The sequence below is a fragment of the Rhamphochromis sp. 'chilingali' genome (assembly GCF_963969265.1).
Source record: "Rhamphochromis sp. 'chilingali' genome assembly, chromosome: 17".
Taxonomy (NCBI): domain Eukaryota; kingdom Metazoa; phylum Chordata; class Actinopteri; order Cichliformes; family Cichlidae; genus Rhamphochromis; species Rhamphochromis sp. 'chilingali'.
The window spans coordinates 18,851,821-18,874,768 of record NC_137944.1 but is presented as its reverse complement, the minus strand read 5'-3'; the positions used below and the strand labels follow the sequence as shown (position 1 = coordinate 18,874,768).

The 22,948-nt window shown below is 40.1% G+C and overlaps 1 protein-coding gene and 1 long non-coding RNA gene across 3 annotated transcripts; both read right to left on the bottom strand.

The window, feature by feature from the left end:
* Positions 1 to 2,218: 2,218 nt before the first annotated feature.
* Positions 2,219 to 4,744, bottom strand: LOC308384348. 2 transcript variants are annotated; one of them, XR_013969312.1, is made up of 3 exons: positions 4,608 to 4,744; positions 2,485 to 4,198; positions 2,219 to 2,397 (listed from the first exon to the last, which is right to left on the bottom strand). It is a non-coding gene; the product is annotated as an uncharacterized lncRNA (long non-coding RNA). The 2 variants fall into 2 exon arrangements; XR_013969313.1 differs by having other exon boundaries at positions 2,219 to 4,063; positions 4,140 to 4,198.
* Positions 4,745 to 14,849: 10,105 nt separating this feature from the next.
* On the bottom strand, positions 14,850 to 22,592 carry cibar1 (CBY1 interacting BAR domain containing 1). Its single transcript, XM_080863225.1, has 8 exons — positions 22,421 to 22,592; positions 21,639 to 21,873; positions 21,469 to 21,537; positions 19,889 to 19,990; positions 19,345 to 19,449; positions 17,855 to 17,968; positions 16,742 to 16,861; positions 14,850 to 15,240 (listed from the first exon to the last, which is right to left on the bottom strand). Exons 1-8 carry the CDS (start codon positions 22,450 to 22,452, stop codon positions 15,121 to 15,123), a joined length of 897 nt encoding a protein of 298 aa, XP_080719351.1. The 5' UTR covers positions 22,453 to 22,592; the 3' UTR covers positions 14,850 to 15,120.
* Positions 22,593 to 22,948: the final 356 nt, after the last annotated feature.

The window sequence follows — 22,948 nt, the reverse complement described above, 5'->3', positions numbered from 1 at the left end:
GATGGAAATTTGGATTCATCACTCCTGAAAAGACATGTTGCCCACGGAGTCCAGTTCTTAGGTAATTTGGCATACCTTAGTCTTTTCTCCATGTTTCACTTCCACAAGAATGGCTTCTTGACAGTAAGTCTCCCACTGAGACCAATTCTGATGAGGTTTCAGTATACAGTAGCTGGATCAGCTGAAGAGCCAGATACATCTCTAAAATGCGGTGTCAGGTCTTTGCTGGAATTTTTTTCTATTTCTTAACGACATGACTTCCAGATAATGTTCATCTGCTATAGATAGTTTTTTAGGTTTACTGCTTCTTCTTTTATCCTCAGTTTCCTCCCTTTTTTGAAGAACTCACTGTATATCAGGATTTCAGCTAATATCACATGGGGAATCCCCTTATCTGTGCAAAAATAGAATCTAATGGCTGTCAAACTGGGTGATCTTTTCCATTTTTCACAGATTCAACTAAAGAAATGGAAAGTTTTTGCAACATGCATCTAGCAGCAAAGTGCCTGAATACAGACAACAGTCATTCAGCCCTTTGAGTAAGGTGTTATTTTTTTGTTATGATCAATTCATAGGTGAGTGTTAAGTGGCTTAATAAACCAAAAAATAAGATTTGTCAGACTGGACTGGGCTGAAAAACAGCCACTGTCTAAAGATCAACTTCAGAATACCTGGAGAACTATTGCTCAATAACATTTAACTCAAAAACTACAGGAAAGTCTGAGCCCTTGAAAAGAAAAAATATAAAAAACCAAGGCGTGGCTCAAGACTTTTGCACAGCAGTGTGTGATATCTGCAGCTGGGTAGATAAAAGAAACATAAGAGGACTTCCTCATAAAATACTGTTCACGAGTCTTATCTCGTGCAAGGCGCTCAGAACAAACAGCAGTCAGATTCTATAATTACACTGCCAAACCACCATTTCTCATTTCTGCACTCTTTCCCCCTTGAAGCTGCCCATATTTGTTGCCACAGGACAGCAATTAAGAACATGTGACAGTAAAACAGGATGATTTCCCACCAGCATTAGACTGGGCAGAGGAGAACCACTGAACAGATGACTGACTTAACATCCTGATATTGGGAGGAGCAGACATCCGTATGCCACCACATGGGGAAGTGCATTGACTAATAGGCTGACATATGTATGCTTAGTGACTGTAAGCAATCTTGGTACCAGGCACTGAGTGCTGTTTGTGTGGTCAGTAAACACAGGATTCCCATTGGTGAAACGACTCAGTTACAGTGGCACAGGGCAAAAAAAGTCACTTCTCGACCTAAATAAACTTGCCTGCAGTATGTCTTTTTTTGGTTTCTTTACATCAGGAGTGGAAATCGAAAAAGTGATCTGAAATCAGAGCCTCAGTAGTTCCCCTACTGGTGATCCCATTTCTGCACCTCCTCCTGTGGCTTTAGACTTCTGGTAAAATCGCTCTGACTGCGGAGCTGACAGTAAACAAAGGTTTACCAGGAAGGCAGAGCGGATATTACCCCTCCACAAGGGCACACAAACACACATGTAAACACAAATGGTATTGGTTAGTTCAGTGTTGACAGGGTTACCTTGTTGCTGAAACATCTGTTTCATCATCCTTCATATTTGACTTTCAACACAGGTGTTCCGCTTTCCTGTTGTTTTGAGGTCCATTTTTACTGACGGATAAAGCCAATCTAATTTAGATTTATACCTACATCTAGATAGACTGCTTTAAGATTCCTTTTTATAGATTCAAGTTCATTTATTTTCAGTGCATTACGTATTATTGTGTACAGGTCGATATTTTGCACAATATTTTATCAAATGGCATTTGGATTAGTTTCCATTCAGTGAGTACACCACATTAAGCTTTCACCAGCAAACCGTGGTTATGCAGGAATGCAAGCAGACTTACAGGCTCTTACAAGTTGAGCCAACACCTATTTAGCAATGCATTTGTGCAAACCAGATGACCTCTTCAAAAATCTCGAGAACCGCTGATAGACTGTCACTGTACACTATGATTAAAACGCTATTAAAAAGGTACTACACATGATTCAGATCCAGGCCTTTGCGCATTTCAGGGAGGTGTTTTTGAAAGGAGTACCACAACTGTTTGTGATCTTTATCAAAGTGTTGCTCAACGTCAAGTGAAACAGAAAATTGTGCAAACCCTGCAGATTAAACGCAAATGACATTAGTTGTCACGGTCTGGCTGGCAGACCGTGGGGATGTGGGGAAGGAGGACCCAGGCGCGGAGCTCAAAGTTCAAGCAGTGCGTTTATTTACAGAGGGTGATATCAAACAACAATAAATCCCCGTGTTTTTCCCCAGACTCCCGTGTCGTGTCCTCCAAGTGCTCTCTGCTCCCGTGTCTGCACTCCCGGTGCTCGCTGCTCCTTAAGCCTTCCACGCTCCTCCTGCGGGAAACAATAGCGGCAGCAGTCAGGACACTGAACAATGGCAGGCATACACTACACGACCAAAACCTAAACTGGGTAACTAACGTGGAGTCCCAAGCAATGATCCCGCGTCGGTGGGAGCTCCAAGACTTTCTTAAGTAGCTCCCCCGACGAGGCCTGATCAACAGCAGGTGTGTGGCTTCGGGTGTGGCCAGTCCCCTTGCAGGGCCACACCCTCCAGGCCTGATGCCGCCTATAAACAAGTGCTCAGCCACCCACACACACACACACACATATACACAAGCACAGAGAAGGGGAAGCAACACCAAAATACACAACAATAACACAGGTCCATGACTGCCCAGGGGTCCTGGGTCGCCCAGTCCCAGGACCCTGACATTAGTGGAAAATGGAAAGGAAAAACATGCAAAAAAAGAACATTTTCAATGCACAACCCCCCTTTCCTCTTTCTTAGAATGTTGCTATTTGCTTTGGGCAAATGGGCCGCAGTTGCACAACTGTGCAGCAACCAGCGCTTTAAAACTTCACACACACTCTCGCACAGAGAAAAATGCAGTAAACAGCTTTTGGAAATTCATCCAAGGCAATTCACTGCATTTCAGAATTGCTTTTCCATTTAGTTCAATTTAACAGCCCTCAAATTAGAAACACCTCATTTTACTGCAGCGAGGCTGCTCGCACATATTCCAATGCTTTTAGTGGACTCTAACACAAGCAGACCTTAGTTTCATAACACGCCCCTGCTTAATGATCGTCAAAGCTTGTAAACGGTATAACACTGCATGATCTTAGCATTATTTGGCTTATAGATCACAACAATCTCCTCCAGCATATAAACCGCAGTTCATCCTGAAATGTGCATTGGTAAAAATCTGGTGAATTTTTCATTCTTGTACTGTGGCTTTATGATGGGTGGTCTGCTGTTGCATATTTTATTTCCAGCCTTCAGATTCACTGAGCCACTCCTACTTTTTGCTTCAAGGGATATACCCTCAGTGACCTAGGATTACTAAGCAAGAAATAAAAAGTTTATTTTCACCGCAGCTTTGGGAAAGTCCCGACACAAATCATGGAGTCTAGCATGTCTGCATCATCTAGGTTCCATGTAATGGCATTAATTGTGGTTATGATATAAATTCGGCTGTGGGGTTATTGCGCCATTCTGCAAACACTTTCAAAGACCAAGCCCAGGAAAAGGAGAAATTCATTTCACTGGAAATCCCCTGGAGACAATTACCCGATTAAGATCATAGTGTGTTATGTTCAGGAAGAAAAAAGACTCTTCTCACGTCAGTCAGATAAAATTAGCAAAAAAACCCCAAACAAACGAGCAAACAAACATAAAAAAACAGCATCATGTGTAGTACTAAAACAGGTAAAGAATTTAATTTAGCTACTGCCTTTAATTTCACACATTTTTAAGGTCCAAAAAACAAAACAAAATCAATGCTTTCTCTAGTAATTACAAGCTCATCCTCATATCCATCCTTTTACCTCTCACACTGTCCTGACCCTGGCCAGTGTAGGCAGTTTCCCACCCCAGGGCTTGGCCATAGTGCGGTGAAGCTCAGTCCCTCATGTGAAGGTCGCCCCTGATGGGCCATGTGAGCACAAGATTGCCACCTCTGGGGTTGTGAGGCTGGGCTAATTGACTGAAACCAGCCTGTGTGACAGACATTCATCATGACACAGTGACTGAACCACTGAGGGACAATAACCAAACAGAGGGATGTGGTTACCTTTTAGAGCTTCCTCAGCATGAAACTGTGGATATAGTGACTGCCTTTCAGAGGCATATCTACAAGGGGACAAAACCATAATGACAAATCCTCAGTAATTCAACAGCTGTATGCGCAGTTTAGTGTAAGGTTTTAATTTTGAATGTATAATAGCAGGTCTGTAGTTTGGTTGATGACAAGTAGGTCAAATTAGCAGCAAGACAGCTACGCTCCCCAAAAACAAACAAACCAAAAAAACAAAAACAAGTTTTTTTTAAATAAAAGAATTAATTTTTATCTGCAAAATCAACTTAAAATTGAATGATTGACTGTGAGTCAATATGTGGTTTGTAACAACTTGCACCATCACAAACAAAGTAATCACCAGAGTAATCAACAGTAATCACTTAACAAAGCTCAGAATCAAAATATGTCTTAAACAGTAAACCTCAGTTTTGCTAAATACTCAAATTATCTTTATTTCCCTACCTCCCCTCCACTTTCTGTGCTCCTTTCATCGCTGTTAGGCCATGTAAGGGCAAATCACTGCGGGTAGGTGACTGCATAAACGGTGGTTATTGTGGTGTTTAACAAGATGTCCGGGGCTGCCCGCTGACGGAGATGAGCCAGGGCAAAGCGTTGTGCAATCAATGGACTCGGTTAATTACAAAAGATCAAACACAGGCTCCATGGCAACCTCTGCCACATTTTCCAAAACAAAGACCTGGAAGGCATTCAGGATGCATGGGGGCTGTGACATGGTATTACGCATGGCTGACACATGGACGATTAGCAGTGGCCCAGTGTTTATTTCAGGGGATCGGTACACATTAGTAAAATGCAGTCATTTCTAGGGCAGTGTCAGCACACGAACAATGCTATATAGCATTAATGAAACCTGTAATAATGAACAATAACCAGACCATTGCACTGAACAGACACACACTTGTAATGCAACTCTACAGCTCAGTTATAGAGTTGGTCTCATTGGCCACAGCTCGAGTTTACACTAAGATTTCTCAATAGCTGTTGCATTTTAATTCCATTTAAAAAGGAAATTATGGTGACTACAGAATGAATCCATTAGTGACTTTGTTGAGATCCTTTTGGTGTAGTGAACATAATGTTTGTTTTTGAAAATTTTTTTGAACAGTTATCAGAGAGCCTTCTCTCAAGAAATATAACTTCCACAGTAAAACATATCTGCTGGATGTACCGGGTATTGCCACTGTGGAGACAGCTCATGAGCCTATGATGAATCATAATGACTTTGGTCATTCCTTTGAAATATCCCCTAGAGGCACTGCAAGATAACTATTTGTGGTTGTAAGAGAAATTTGTGAAGTATTAAAAGGATTTTCATGACATTAAACATAGTCAAGTTTCTTTCATGGTGATAATAAACTCTTCCATCCCTAAACATTGTTATCAGGTCAAAATCTGGCAGAATACCCACAAAATTCAGGTCACTGCTATGCAGAAAGTACTTTATCTTTAGCATTAAATAGAAAGCGTTGTCTGTCACAACATGTGGAACTAAGAAGATGTCCATAATAAAAAATAGGAAACTATGTTTTCTGCATATTGCTATTGCTATTTAATATTTTATCATCTGTGTTTGGGTCTTTACTCAATAAATGTAATGTTTCACACAATGTATCACAAAGTATGCATCAAAAAGAATCATCCACTTTCAAAAAGCTATATTTCTTTAAAGTAACAGACATACAAACTTGTGGTAAATTTTAAAACATGCTGCTCAATATATGTTTCCCCTTCTGGACGCACAACACATATCCCATACTTTGCGAGCACGTTCAAAGTCACTGCAGCCACTAGTGTAATTATGCTGCTTACCAGGACCCTGTGAACCGAACAAATCCCCTCTTTCTAACGGCTGAATGGCTGAGGAATAAAAACACTTTGACACTGGATGTTTCTTTTTGTCGTGCCCTGTAAATTGCATTATATTCCTTAATTATTCCCTGGAGAAAATAATTTGTTACCCTAGTCATTAGGCTACAATACTTGTGCATTACTCTGTAACATGGCCAGAAATGGATTGCTACATAATTACCAGTTAACAACTTAAATTTACACACTAACACAAATCTTAATGAGTACACACATGACTGATCATCATTGCTTTTTTTTTTTACCTCTTGAAGATCCAATTCTGGCTACTGGACTGGTTTCTGCATACCTTCAGCTTTAACATCACTCTGGGTTCTTGGCTAATTTTGTTAGCCTGCTGACTGTGCAGATGCTTACAAAGATGATGTTGTGGTAGCAGTAAAATGCAGTTCTTTCTGTCCTGGACACGGCTTTCATATATATCTTTTCTTTCTTCTTCAGTCGTGATTCTGTATTTAAGCCAGATGTTAAAGATGCAGTTCATTCATACTGTTGTTTCAGGGGGAGGTGTTACATAAGCTGTAGCTTCAACCTACAACATTTTGATTTGTCATTTGATTTCTTCTTTTTTAATAATTTAATTTCTTCTGATATAAATGAGCCAAGTTAAATAATTAAGTGCAGATCACAGTTAACTGATAACCAACCAGTAACCATTCCACTCCTCAAATGTTGTTGACCGGTCCAGCATTTTTCTCCTCCCTGCTGAAGAACTCAGCCAATTGCAGCACAAGTGTGCATGAAGACAAAGGTATGTTTTTTCTTGCCTTTCTATCCACCCTTAAAGCAGATAATCTAGGAATTTAGTAATGCAAGCAAGGACATAATTGTAACTCTAATGTGATTGTTGAATTTGGCGCAGTAATGCCTTACATTACTCCATTACTGAAAAATGTGACCTGATTACAGTAACACATTACTGTAACTATTTTAATTTGAAATTCAGAAGCAAAGGGCATCATTTTTGATACTGGCAGTCTGAGCAGCATTGAAGCATCTCGTTCGAGTGGGCTTTCGCTGGGTGCACATAAACAGCCCGTGTGGAGTGCAAAAAGGAAATACAAGTTGAAATGCATTCTCAAGATCTTTTACTATTGTCTCACAAGCTCTAAAAAATATCCGCATTAATAGTTGAAGTGTAAACAATGAACAAATGAGCGACAAGTGTTGGGAGAACAAAACGTTCTCATCCCATTCGTCATTATCGCAACAAACATGGGCCGGGAAGGTGTGAAAAGACGTATCTTATCATGCGAGAATAAACAAAGGCGCAGGCTACATATTTGAACCTAAAAATAATGCCTGTGCTGATTATCACCACTAATTATCACGAAATGCTCAAATTATCATAAATTTTGGGGAGCAGCTCATTGTTTATTGTAAAGGGAAGACACAATTATTTTGTAGTGTGGTGCAAACATCTTAAATTGTAAATCCAGAGTTTCTTCAGCATAATTTGAACACAGTAGAGATTGTTTGCTTTTATGCCACACGGTTCATATACTGTAACGCTTGTTCAAAACAAACTTAGTTTATAAAGTTATTTATCTCAAAGTTGTACTTTCACTAGTGGAGAACACATTGGTTTGTTATGTGAGAGAGTTCTGACGGAGATGGACACCCATGCTGTCTGTCTCTCAGCTAGCAGCAGGCATCGTCAGCGGGCCACCAGTGATGGGGGTCTGTCTGCTTCAGACACCAGATCTGTTCTAGTAAACTCACTCATTTTGGCTCTCACATCCACATCACGAGCCAGTCCTGAGAACAAATGTTAAGTGCAAATAAAACTCTGAGATTCATATCCTCATAACTCAGTGTCCCTCTCTCTGTGTCTCTCTGACCCGTCTGTGCCCTTGTTTATTTATTCTCTCTTCTCATTCTGTTTTCTTAGCCCGTTCCCCCCTTTTTTCCCTGCCCGCGCTGCTCTCGTCTCAAATTAGTGTCAAATTCCCCAGTGTGCTTGTTATGTTTGTTTCCAGCGCACTACCAACCAGATTATAAGTACCCTAGTCTTGGATACCCTCTACCACTTCTCATTCATGTGTAAGAGGGTAGCTCTCGGACAGTAAAGTTCCTCCATCTGTGTGTGTGTGTGTGTGTGTGTGTGTGTGTGTGTGTGTGTGTGTGTGTGTGTGTGTGTGTGTGTGTGTGACAGGGCAGGTCAGTCATGAGCCTGCATTCCTCTGTGCAGTACTAAATCCTCATGGGATAGACCTCATTAGTGGACTAGCTGTTCCCAGGCTGTTTCATAGCCACTTTTGTGTCTCTATTTATATGTGTGTGTCTCTGTGTGTGTGTGTGTGTGTAGGTGAAAGCATTTGTTTATATGTTCACACATTTTTTTTCTTCTATAAATGTCCTCTTGGGTCTGAGAATCTGTGCGTGACTTCTCCTCTCTTTCTTATTGTGTGATGCTGCTGCATTTTCTATTTGACTGTATTTTTAAAAGACAGGTTGCTGTAGCTGGCTTCCTGTCTCTGTTTTGACATGTTGTGTAATAATCAGTGAAGGATCGTGAGGAGGTCAGTAAAGTCTACACGAGGACGGACTAGCTTGCCTGATGGACTCTTCTCACCCTTGTAAAAATTGTAAATGTATGCGCAAACATGCAAACAGCTCATCCTCCCTTTTCACCATGATGTCATGTAACAAAGTGTCCCTGAGAGACGCTTAACACTTCTCTCAATGACTCTGTAGCTTTGACCCCCTGCTGTTGACCCGAGCTAGGCCTGACAGCTTCTCATGTCACATTCTGTCTTTAGTTTCACTTTATTTTTCTACTTAGGGAGAGTGAGAGGGCGGGGGCATGGGCAGCACGAGCATTAAGGGGAAACGCTGTGTTCAGATTTTTCAAAATGTGAAAGGAGAAAGCTGTCTTTGTTGAGCAAGAATGCAGACTAATATTTTTCCGCTCCTTATGACGCTCTGTGCAAGTTTAGCCACTTCACACATTCTTGTAAATTATACCGTACGTGAGGCTTGAAAAGTGTTCCAGGTTCAAGCTCTGTTTAAAAAGAGGGAAAAATACAACAACACTAATGTTATATATATGTCGTTTGGAGTTTCTGTAGTGCTTTGTATTCTTTGTTTTTCTTTCAGAAGCTGGTCTGATATACAGAAACCAGCCACCTACAGAGAGTCTGTTCACCTCTATTAATCCCACTATATTAAAATTGCAGTTGGTCAATTAGAATTAACCTACAGGAAGCTTGCAAGATAGTTCCACCTCCTTCTAGACACAAATAGCAACATTTTATTTTAGTCGTGCAAAAAATATAGTATTGATTATACTATATGGAAAAAAGTATTGGGCTAAGCCATCGTCATACATGTAACTAGGTACAATTTTGAGCTAAATCTAAAATAATCATTTGGGACTTTATCCAGGTGTGACTAAAATAAATGGGAATTGCCTGACTTAGAAATTTTTGACAGAAACATTTTGGCAAGTCAGCCTTGTGAACTGTTTGGGCTTTCAAAAAAATGCAGGTTTTTTGAATAAACCATCTGTCTATCACCATCTACCATGGGCTAATTTCATGTAATAAGTGCACCATAGCACACTAAATAAGCATGAAAGATGGATAACTGGCTTTCAAAGCTGTAAGCAGCCAGTGTAGCTAGCTATACACTTTATAAAAAATCTGATGCTGGGTGGACCATGTGACATATTCACACCTGCAGTTCTTCACTTGAACAGTTTGGCTGCTTAAAGCCTGTAAAGATGGATGCTATCATGATTTTCATCTTGACCCGTTGGCATTTTTGTATCAGGTTTGCTTCTTGGTGTAAATGCAAAATACAACTTATGACATAGAAACAGTAAAATGGCTTACAAGGATCCACAGATATGAGGCTGCTGGCTGATGATAGGCACGGGACAGAACAACAAGGCAGACACAGAGAATTTTGAATACACACACAGACCTACACACAGCGCTACACGCCGAGGCTAAAGCTCTTATGCAGAGCCATGTCAAGGTCTGCCTCGCTGCTGTGCCTGGAAAAAGCAGCCTGTGCAGTGCATAAACTGTAGAGAAAGAAGGTGCTCACTTCTGTCATTGTAAGTCAAAGTAACATCCATTGCTTCTGATCATTTTACTCTTTACTAAATTTCTTATTTGTCTTACAAAATATATACCGATAATAATCCACATTTTTTATTTAATGTGACAAAGTTTATCCATAGGTGACAGTTTTTGCTACTAGGCAAAATAAGCCTGATAACTTTGTTCATGTTTACGACCCATATGAGTCCCATGCTTATATAAGGAGGGTGCAGGAAATGTGATTGTGCTTTGCATCTTTCAAATTTTGATTGTTGACAAAATTCTTCATTATTCTGGGGAATTTTAGACCTTAGCGCAAAACGAGAAACAAATAACAATAATGACCATAAACAAAGACCACCAGTGCCTACCATGGTGGTCTTTTAGTGTGACCTCTAAAAGACCCCTTAAAGGGCCATGTGGTATTTGGCACCAAGATGTTAGCAGCAGTTCCTGAGCTGGAGTCCCAATAACACATCAGCATAGAATGCAGTTTTTCTACATTGTGTACAGTGTCCTTATTAATTTCCCGTTTTTTCTCTTCCTGTAAAAGCAGATGATTTCAACATCTACACAGCTACAGGGTTAAATAGATTAGTAGGTAGAGTAAGAAGCCAAACCTGGATATCAAGTCCAGCAGATACACGCGAGTATCTGAAGCCGTTTAGCAAACATGACTTAACAGCTGTGTTATGCACTCGTATCTAAGGCACTTCGTTTCACCACGTCTTTCTATTGTTGCACTGTATATCAAAGAATATTTAATATTAGACTTAATTAATTCCATGTCTAATATTTACTTGGAAAGTGACCTTAAATCTTCTAATCTCAGTTTAAATCAAACTCTTAACAGGATAAGTAATCCTTTCCGCAAGCATGGTTGGCCTTTTTCGTAATTTTACTTTTTGTTTGGTCTGTAGAAAAAGCGCACCCACATGGACATAAATACAAGGTTTCCCACTTCCCCCTTATTCTTTTGCAAACAATGCATAGCGGGAATAACCAAATGACGTTGCTATCAGGCATCTGAAAGCAAACGAGAAGTCACGCTGACTTTATTGCCGTCAAATAATATTCTGTTCCAGAGTTGACACATACCAACAGAAGCTTACATTACTATACCCCTCGAGTAGAGCACAGTGATTTAGAGTTTTACCTGCAATCCCGGAATACGCAGCAGATACTGTACAATAACTGTTATGAGTTACTGCCCTTGACAACAAGTTCACTGCCTTTCATGTTGGTGCATAAATCAGGGAAATAGGAGGATGAGCTCCTTCTGTATACATGTAAACAAGACATTTGGGAGCACCTTGAAGTCTGGTCTCACAGTGGCAACACGACATGACTGAAAGCACGCATACAGTGCTCCTGTTTCCCATGAAAACTTGCTTAGATACATAAAAAGGCACAACACATGTATATAGCTGCGGGGGGAGGGGGATTCAATAAGCATAAAAAGTTCCCTTAAATTACATTTTTAAAAAGTTTTTCAAACACAAGCGGTGCATCACAGTAGAAAAATAACTGGAAGGACTTTTCAAGGTTTTCTGGTCTCCTCAGGAGCCTTTTTAGGGGGGTCGACTACACTTGTAAGCATATTCAGTCAGTGTGCACTAATAGCAACAAGTCTATTTCCTCATTTAAGAGAAATCCATGTGCTTTGCTTTTTTTATCTGATGAACAAAAATGCCTGTCACGTTTGAGTCAGTGGAACCTTAATTAACACAACTGAGAATAATAATCATTGCAGCTCGTGCAATTTTTCTCTGCAAACAAGTCTTAAAACCTATCATGACAGCCTTTTCACAAACACGAGCTTCCTCCTGTATTAACATAGATAAATTATTCATATCTTGGCAATTATGCACTTTTTTAGTTCTTCAGTAAGTTTGTCCCCTTTGTCCCCAGGTGTGTACCTGGATCTATTACACTGGGTTATCTAACTCAGCTCTGATTGGGCCTAAATGAGAATAAACAAATTGTAAATGTTGTGGATCATAAACACTTGAGTGAGTTTACCTCTCTCTGCATGGCTGTTTTCAGTGAATTAACTCGCAATGCCCGTGCGAAGGCTGAATTTACTGGTACTCAGTATAGTTTGTGGATCCTCTGACTTTTCTACATGTAACAAATATTCTCTTATAGAAAAACCAAAACAAATATAGACACACAGCATTGCATGCTGGTGTGAGATCCAGCAAATGTGGCAAGATTTAGACTTCTTCGAACACCAGCAACACACATCAAGTCTGCCAGAGAAACCACTTAGTGTGAGACGCACTCTTTCTCACACATACACACACATGCACCGAGACATACACACGCCATGGCAGTGCTGTCAGTGAGTCAGTGTGTGAGTCACACTCCGGCTATGCTGCCTCTTGATTTTATAGCAGCCGCCAGCACGGCACTGTATTTAATATTCTAAACAACTGTACTGTAGGGCTGTGCAGCACACATTTGTGTGCATTTACATGCACTTCTATAGATGTTCACACACACGAGACACAGACATGTAAATTACCTGCTCTATTAAAATATTGCGACACAATTGAGATCTCGGAGCTATGTTGGCACATACACAAATAAAGCACTCACTTTTGTGGCTTTTGCACTTCAAATACACTCGAGCACTGACAGAGCGAGGCACACTCATCACTGGGGATGACTGCAGATGAGTCAGAAGGAGAGAGGAGGGAATCCTTAGCTCTTTGTGCGCTTGATCTATAGGAGACGCAGCCCTAGACTTCGGCGCCATAAATACTGACTCTATTAGATTTGACCCATGAATCTTTCCCCTATACACTGTGTACATTTGCACATTCCTGAACGTGCGAAGCTTCAGGAAAAGGAAAATTCAGAAAGGGTTGCAGCTCAGCTGTCAAACTGTGTTAGCCTTCTGAGGTGAAAAAGTGAATTCCCACCTGTTTTGCGGTTGTTTTTAATGTCGGTGCATGCCAGAAGGACTAAATCACATTACGTATAAATGCACTGGTAGACTCCATCGAGGATCGGCCTTTTATTATTTTTTGCAAAACCTGTTAATCCCAAACAAGGTGGAGGCCAGAATGATTGAGTCATTGACAGTGTTGGGACACGGTTAAGTAATACATGCTGTAAAATGTTGTATGAATGCTAAAAGCTAGGCTTTGCAGGCTAAGAAATGCATATGTGATGCCTGAAGCTAAATCCATACACCACAGCTACCCACAAGCTTAAAAAGAACACAGTGTCTCCATATCAGTTTTCTGAGGTGAACAGCGCAGGTAACAAAACTTTTAAACATCACCCTCTAGTGGTGTTTAGGAGTGGCTCAGCTTTTTCAAAAATTGGAAGAAGCAGGATTTTTTAAATAGTTTTTTTCCTTGATTGATCATTTTTTTGTGCACACTGAAAGAATGAAATTAATGTTGAGTATGGCAAACACCCGACGAATGCGTAACTATTTGATGCTGAAACAAGAAATACCTGCGGAACATGGGAAGGTTTCTGGGAACTTTGACATGAAGCTCAAATGAAAGACGCAGAATGTGAAAGTAACTGCAATGAGCCGTGCAGCAATTGACATGTGATGTGGGTGTTAAATTTGATAGCTGTGGCTCGGTGCTGAGGGGCAATGAGTCAGAGTCAATAAGGACCAGGAGGTGTGACTGACCTCTTTCAACTGTCCTTCTTTCACCCCACAGCCCTCCTCCTTTCTCTTTGCATCTTGTTGTTTGAATTGCTCGCCGTGTTTGTTATTCAACCTTTGTTTTAAGATAGTGACTCATAACCAACTCTTGCCTACTTGTGTACCTTTGACTCTAGACCGAAAATGGCCAGACCCTGTTTTTCTGCTTAAAGCGCATGACTCTTCATGTTCCTTTCAGGCTCTTTTCTCGCACAAATCCTTGTCCCTTCTTATGCTGCGATCAGGGAGTGGAGCCTTTAGGTTTATCTGCGATTGGAAAAGCTTTCTGACTCACTCCCTCACACAAACACACATTTTATAGGCGATGACTCATTGCAACGCAGGCCATTCAGATCCACAGTACACCAAAGTTGAACTGGTATGTGAGTGCGTTGTTAGCGTGGCCATGTTTGCAATGCCACACACATTAACCTTTATATGCATTAGGGTGCTGTTACGCGGAGGGCTTATGACACGCCACCTACGCAGCTTTTATCTCCGTCGCCGAGAAAATAAGTGTTGCTGTTGCTTTTGGTCGCCCTTGTACTTATTAAAAAAAAAAAGTGTCAAAGTGTGCACATATCATGTGTGTTGAACAGATAATGGTACAGATGTGCGATATGCGTTTGTGTGCATAAAACCAAAGGCAGAAAAGAATTCATCATGACACTGGCAGATGAGGAACATTAAATGTGTTGAGTGACTCATGCAGGACGGCCATCAGCCGACACAGTGGCAGACAACACATAATGTAACCCACATGCACATAATTGGCTTCATGAAGTGCCATATACAGAGAGGCACATCTCAAATTACACATAATGCACACATACACCAAGGCTTTTCTTTTTTTTTCAGATGAACACAGACAGTGCAGTGCAGTGCAAAATGTTCCCGAACTCATTTGTACCATTTTTGCATGTCTGTGGAAGAGATGAGTCACCTTTAACTGCAGTCGTCACGTAACTACTGTCACTTAGACTGATTCACTCGCCAAACAATTTCTAAAATAACAATCAACCTCTCTGTCGACATTTTTATGTAGAGGGAGAGAGGGTACGCTTATTATAGAAAAACTGATTCACTGAAACAATGCAAAGCATAAAAATATATTTTTATTCTTAAATGCAAGCGACCAATAATGCACATTTTATTCTGTGCTATATAAAAGTCTAGCAAAGACAACAGGAGCCTGGATTACAAATTGTAGATCTCTTACAAAGCATCACGGCGCTACAACACTACCACTGCAATACTGCTCAGAGCAGATGTGTGATGTGGTTTTGGTAATGAGGCTGCTTTTCATTTATAAATTGCCTTTTAATCTTTCTGTTATCATAAAATCAAAACCAAACAATTTGAGTATTTAATTTTCATCATCTGTGTCGTCTTCATCCTCGTCAACATCCTCTTCGGATTCATCTTCATCCTCCTCTTCCTCCTCCTCCTCCTCTTTTCTCGTCTGACGACTACCAGCTCTTTGTTGCTGTGACAACAAATAAACAGTCAATGCAACTAAAACGCCTGGCAGGTAATCATTAAGCTCAACTTCCAAGGAACCTGGTTTTTTTGCTTTGTTTCTTCAGTCGCGGTTTTTAGTAGAAACAATGAAGGGTAGGTGTAAACACACCGCAAAGTGCGCTGAGACCACATTCCTCACATTTACTTCTCATGAGGGTTGACTTATGTATTTATACAGTACTGTGTAAGTTTTGGGTTACCCATTATTTCTTTGTAATTTGCTTACATAGATGAAACATAAGCAAACATAGATATATGTACACACACATTTCCATATATGTGCAAATATATGTGGAAAAAGATTGTTTTTAAACATGCCAACACTTCCCTGTGTCTTTACCTTTTACATAAATCAAAAACAGAATTTGTACAGTTTTAACAAGCTTGAAAGTCAATATCTGGCATCTTTATTCTTCAGCACAGTGTGAACTTTTTTGTAATGCCTTTAAGTAGTTTTCAGGAATAGTTATCTTTTCTTAATGTTGGATGCCTTTAAAAAAAATCCACATTGCACTGCAAATGAGTGAAAAGTAGCCAATGTCCAAATAAAAAACATCGAGAAACAATAAAGCCTGGAGAACTACTGCTCAAGACCACTGTAAAAATTATAAGAAAGTCTGGCTCCAGGAAGCAAAAGTACCTTCCTTATTGTGTGAACGGTATTCATGTAAGAATGAGGACACTTTCTCCATGTCCACTAACATGCTCTACTTTCAACTTTCCATTCTGGCTTCATCCTTAATGCAAACAGGGTCATAAATCCTCTTTTTCCCGACTGCAAATGTCGTTTCTGTTTAGCAGTGATTGCAATTTCTCTCAGATAAAAATCAAACCTAATCAGCGAAGCCAAAGTATGATCTCAAGATGTGACGCAACACATATCTGAGGCATATTCTAGTGACAGCTGCGTACAGCAATCTGTATCTGCAAGTTCCAATATGGGCATCTGTAGATACTGTAGAGTCTACAGTGTAGACACTACATTTCAACAGACTCCACGAGACCCACGGAAAACAGTTAATTAAAAATATCAAATTCTTATTTGTCAATTAGTGAGAAATTGTAGTCTAGAATGCAAATATATAAAAAAAATTAAATAAAATCACAAAACAGTGCGGTGTCACTGTTAAGATCCTGGGGTAAAACTGAATGCAGGAGGAAATGCGTGATGTTCCTTGGATGCAATGTCATGGGTAACAAAAAAACAACACCGATTGATGGCCAGGGTGATTCCACGCATAATCATTGCAACTACTGATAAGACTCACTGTTATCAAGCACCAGCCTCTATTGGCATGAGAAAGACTTCTGAGCTCACAACAGGAAGAAGGGAATTTTGAATTTTATCATCGCAATGAAACTTGTGCAACACTCAAAGCCAAAGGTGAAAAGGAATAGCATTACAGATACTTGTTGGGGAATTCTTGTCTCTGTATTGGAGCTTTTAATCACTGACTGTATCTTACCTGTAATGTCCCTGTTGAGTTCAGGAAGGACCCGGTCCGATCAAGGGACGTTTTGGAATTAGCTCGCACTATGTCTAAGCGTGACTGGTAGTCGGGGGGGTGCAGAGAACTCCTGAACACCTGCCAGAGACAGTAAGAGGGGCTGAAAAGAGGTACTTTTCTATAGAGACAAAACTGAATGGAAGCAGCACCTGTACACAAGCCCACGGGGCATAGCAAACAGTACAATAAGGTCATATAGGTTAAATTCAGGGTATTTTATTTACAATGCATTAAAAGCAGGGACTCGGATAAAAACACACAAACAGATAGAGAAAGTAAAAATACTCTACAACAAAAGTCACCGACAGCAATGACAGTCTGTTAATGTCACACATTAAACCAGCTCCAAAACTATTATTTTCATAGCAAACGCAACAAACTACTGCTGAAACCACCCAGTGGTTTTCACTGTGTAGAAAACAAATTCAGCCATGGTTCTCGATCAGGATTATCTACATGCCTGTCATTGTGCCCGTTTCAGATGATTCAATCTCCCATGCTTTGTACTATGAGTCACTGAAAAACAGCCTTGTCTCGATGAGGAGTTTTGCTTCCATATGAATGGAAGGCAAATGATTCAGTGCAAAAACACACAGATGAGATAGCGAGGGGTGGAGGAAAATAACACAAGGGCAACTGCAGGAGGAACGTTGCTCGACGAACATCATTGATCCTTTGTTTTTTCAGGACGTGCTTTCTCTCTTAAAAATAGTACAGCAAACCTCTCATTAAATTGTAAACACAAGCAACCCAGTTAGCATGACTGAATGAATTGTGTAGAATTCAATGCAGGTTACTTCAAACGCTGACGTAAATTAAAGGGTGTGTGCATGTATGAGCAATGACTCAAAGAAAGATGGGTGCATAAGGCCGTGTTATTTTGGATGTATTAACCCTGGAGAACCCATGGGGTCAAATTGGACCCCATGGTTTCCCTAGAAAACCAATGGGGTCGGCTCTGACCCCATTGGATCTCCAGGGTTAAAATAACCTGATGATGTATATGCATTTATGTACATTTTTAACCTCATGTCCATTTGGCTAAGGCCAAGGCGCAGAGCATCAACTTACCTCCAAGTCCTCCTCCTCGTCCACACTTTGAATGCTTTGGTAGGCCAGGGTGTACACCTCCAAAGCCTTGGCGTGGAATGACATTTCCACTGTCACAAACTCACAAAAGATTTTCTAGAGTGAGAGAAGACACGAATATCAAATACTGAATATTTCAATATGGACCAGACTCTGAGCCAATTCAACTGAACCACAAGTGCACTGTGACAGCAGACAAAGCACAGGATCAGTCCAGACAGTCCACAAAATCAGCTGATATCTTTCTACATATCACAGTAAATCCTACGTAGGGCTGTTTGGTTGTCCACAATCGCCGCACACATGCTAGCCATATTGCAACAGGCCCTGCACTACTGTTACTTCTGCTTTTCCCCACCTCTGACATTGTTCATGTGCATGTTGGGCTGTATGTGCATGTTAGGTCATGTAGGCATGGTTACTAAGTCAAAGCAAATCTATGAAATATAAATTATCATTATCCAAACCAAACTGTTATCATCATCATCATCATCATCCCATAATGATACAAGACTAGTTCAATATTAATTAAACCAAGATTTGTACTATATATATATATATATATATATATATATATATATATATATATATATATATATATATATATATATATATATGTGTGTATGGTCATTTATTAAAATATTTACTTTAATATTTAAGTGCACTTTTTCTGTGCACTTAAATATAAAAACACACAAAAATAAATAAAAAAATTATAGATAAAAACTTCATGATCGAGATCGGTTCATGAACGTACGTCAGTTTTTAACCCTCGTAAATCAAATGCAATGATTGCTCGTTCATATGTATGTTACACATACATACACACCAGTGGGTTATGGTTTTAACAACTGGCAAATTTTTATTTCCTGTCTGGCACGCCTCTACAATTCTACACCATTAACTGAGGGTGAAACATGGTCACAACAGGGAAATCTTTCCAGATATTTCCATGCTACGTCCAAAGAACCACGATCGACATAAAAGTCTGCAAGTAGTTGCTGTGAACGGCAGATGTGGCCATTTGTTACTCTGTAGTCAAGTACTGCTTGCCTGTTCAATCATTCCCATCTTAATTTCTATGTTTACAATTAAAAGCTATCACAACTGAATTTAATATAAGGATTTAAGTATCTGACCTGTAACAAAATGTTGAATGTTGCATCCTTTCCTCTATTAGTGACCGTGTTAAACACAGCTCAAAATCATATTTTTTGATAATTCAGTTGTTTAAACTGTAAACTTATTTATTTAGGTTTATTATTTATAGTTTAAAATAACATTAGCTGTACTACATACAGGGCGGGTCAGTTGTCATTCGGTCTTTCTTATAAGTTACTCATTCCTATTGCATTTTAACGGTTCCAAATTTTTACTAATTAAATATGTTTTCTTTAAAATTCTCAAGTGTGGATGCTTTAATGCAAGTTTGAAGCCAGTACTTAATAATCTGAGGTGCACAGAAAGTAAACCTTGATGTCTTGGATCTTCTGCCTCTCAAACTCATCGATGGTCTCCTCCAGCTGCTTCGTGGTACGTGTGGCATCCATGGTGGCTCTCTGGAGTTCACTCTCAGCCTAACGGCAAAAACAATATATATACATATAAAACTCAACTCAAAACATAACAGACTAAAATAAGTCAGGTGCTTAGTCCAACTGGTTTAAGCTCTTGTAAAGAATCTACACTGTGCTTGTGAGTTTGTTTCTGGAATGTTTTTCATATTTCTATTCATACATTACCACTGATGAAAACACATATTACATGGGACGCACCTGAGACTGAAAGCTCAGTCAAGGAAACTTAAGAAATATAAGCTTAAACTGTCCAAACTTGGCACAACAAACATTTCAAACAGCTCTAAGCTGATGTCTATAACTAACGAAGAATTGAATTGATATTAGCAGGCATTCATTTGATTATTTATACAGATGGCTGTTGTAACACTGAAGCCTTTTTGTCAATCTGGTATCAGAGAGAGATTTAAAGAACTGAAGAGAAACAAGTCAAGGATACAATGATCTGCCTGTCTGAGGGGTTTCTCTGCCTGGTCCTCTCGAGCTGAGCCATCTGTTTGGCTTCTCTGTCTCTGGCACTCTGAGTAGTCTTCAGATCCTCCTGCACGGATACACAAATTCCCAGAAGTTATCAAAAGAATTAATAGTGGTAGTGTGTAATGCACAGTTTGCTAAACATGACTTAACATATAAGAATTTGGTGTGCATCAGTGAGGATCAGGATCTCCAGTAGATCCTGTTGCGCAAGTTTTTGGTTTATCTTCAACTGTACTGTCAACCATAGGTTTTTAATTGCTCTGTGACTTTAGCCGTTGAACATATTGAAGGAGAGGGCACATTTTTAAAAAAAAATTAAAATGAATGAATGCATGCAAGAGCAGAATACAAGTAAACACACACACACAAGGACTAAAAGCCAAACAAGACAAACATTTACTTAAGACAATTTGGACAGTAGTGCGGCGTCTGTGAAATACCACAGGATGTCTTCTCGATATACTTAGTGGTTAGCAGAGAAGAGTGCTGGCAATGGGTCAAAGTGGCTTGTAGAGGTAGCGATATGTTATCATTAAGACAATACTGCCCTCATGTGCCTTTGCCATAGTAATGACACCAACAGCAAATTGCTCTGATTCCCTCACTGCCCCCTAGGCTCCTTCATCCTGTTGTTCCTAGAGTATTTAAAAGTAGAATCGGAGGGAGAGCCTTCAGTTTTCAGGCCCCTCTTCTGTGGAACCAGCTTCCAGTTTGGATTCAGGAGACAGACACTATCTCTACTTTTAAGATTAGGCTTAAAACATTCCTTTTTGCTAAAGCATATAGTTAGGGCTGGACCAGGTGACCCTGAATCCTCCCTTAGTTATGCTGCAATAGATGTAGGCTGCCGGGGGACTCCCATGATGCACTGAGTTTTTCCTTTCCAGTCATCTTTCTCACTCACTATGTGTTAATAGACCTCTCTGCATTGAATCGTACCTGCTATTAATCTCTGTTCTCCCTCTTCTCTTAGTCTCTCTTCCACAGCATGTCTTTATCCTGTCTTCCTTCTCTCACCCCAACTGGTCGCAGCAGATGGCCCCGCCCCTCCCTGAGCCTGGTTCTGCTGGAGGTTTCTTCCTGTCAAAAGGAAGTTTTTCCTTCCCACTGTTGCCAAAGTGCTTGCTCATAGGGGGTCATAAGATTGTTAGGTTTTTCTCTGTATCTATTATTTTAGGATCTACTGTACAATATAAAGTGCCTTGAGGCGACTGTTGTTGTGATTTGGTGCTATATAAATAAAATTGAATTGAAATGAATTATTCATTTAGCGACACTATTGCAAAATTTCACAAATTTATTTATGAATTTGTGTGTAAAATCTTGGATTTTAACACGCAAATATCTGACAGAAAAAGTCACAACAAGGCACTGAAAAAATTCACTAAAATCCCCGTTGGCCCTGTGACAACCTGATTACCTGTCCAGGTTGTACTCCAAATCCTGCTTTATGACAGCTGGGATAGGCTCCAGCACACCTTATTGGATGGATGTGTGGTTCAAATCAGTGTCAACATGGCAGCAGGCTGCAGTAAAACTTACCCTTTTCCGTTTCACCACAGCTCCATAGCTTTTTAATGGCTCTATGATTTTAGATTCAAGTCGTTCCACCTGCAAGACCAGCTCTGCATTAGTTTCTCTTCTACCCAATATTTAAATTATGGATATGAACACGAAATAATGATTGATGGTAAGGATTCAAGGAGGTCCACCTGAGCTTGACGATAATCTTGAATCTTGGCCAGATGGTCAGCATACTGCTTCATCCCCCTCTTAAGGCTTGGTGTTTCGGTGTCTGCATACAGGCTAATTTCCCGGACCAGAAGGTCTGCCTTGTCTCGTACCTTGGCTGTCTTACTGACATAGGCAGCAAAGAGTTGGCACATCTGTCCAAAATGTTTCTCCACATTGGTGATGTTCTCTTGGATCCTCCTTGTCTGGTTATCCCTGGAAAGGATAAAGGAGAACATCAACAGCAGTAATGAAACATAATTTTATAAACGGTTTCATATATTTGAGTAGGGAAAACGATAAACGTCTATTTTGCACAAGACCTGTGAAAATTACTTATTGCTGTTTCATCTAAATGCAAGTAGCAATCCATACAAAACATCCTGTAGATGTGATGCATCCTGGCTTGTTATCCTTCGCTCCATTACTCTTTGGTTATACGGTCACTCGACCAGCTGCATGCAATAAAACAGCTAAACTAGTAAGTGCGCTGCTTTAGTATTATAAACACATGCCCGTTCAGTGAATAGTGACTCTATAGCTATATAGCATCACTAACTATGGCTTAACCGACGAACAAATAACTCGTTATGAGTGCAGTTTATCGATGAGAAGCGTGACGACACAGGTTAACTAGTTAACTGCTAGCCTACCTTTATGTACCTTTATGTACAGTACGTCCAGTGATTATTTTGTTAGTGCTAACGTTAACTCTCCGCACTAAATAACACGGGATGTGTTTGACGGGTGGGATCTTTCTTACCTCGCGCTCGCGTCAGGCGTACGGCTCATCATTGCAGGCACACGGTGTGAAATATGTTCGGGTAGATCCGCGTTGATAGAATCTCTGATTTTACGTTAGCTAGCTATCAATGAACGCTCTTTTCTATCAGGCAAGCACGCCAGTGGACCGTTTCCATGGAATCCCTCCAGCGTTTCCGCTTTAGGAGTGCAAAAAGGAATCCTGGGAGATGGAGTCGTTATAGCTGTAAGCGCTCCATCTTTCTCTCTCTTTTTTTATTTCTTTACTTTTCTTTGAAGCCACTGAAAAAGTTGCTTTTTCTTTACAGCTACAGCTTCTCAAGATGACGGAAAATGGACAGGCATGCAATCATGTCTAATGTAATAATCTACTCTATCTATTACAGGGATGACCTCGATAGATAGATAGACGACAGACAAACAGAGGCAACACTGTTAAAAGTACCATAGACCCACACGATTATAATGTGAGATGGCGCAAAATTTTATATACAAAACTGATAAAATGATGAAAAAAAGTTACTGAAAA

Coding starts and splice junctions, on each gene's coding strand:
- cibar1 (XM_080863225.1), bottom strand. CDS start 22,452: ATGATGAGCCGTACGCCTGACGCGAGCGCGAG. Junction 21,874..22,420: donor ACGCCTGACGCGAGCGCGAG/GTAAGAAAGATC, acceptor TATCCTTTCCAG/GGATAACCAGACAAGGAGGA. Junction 15,241..16,741: donor ACTCAACAGGGACATTACAG/GTAAGATACAGT, acceptor TTGTTGTCACAG/CAACAAAGAGCTGGTAGTCG.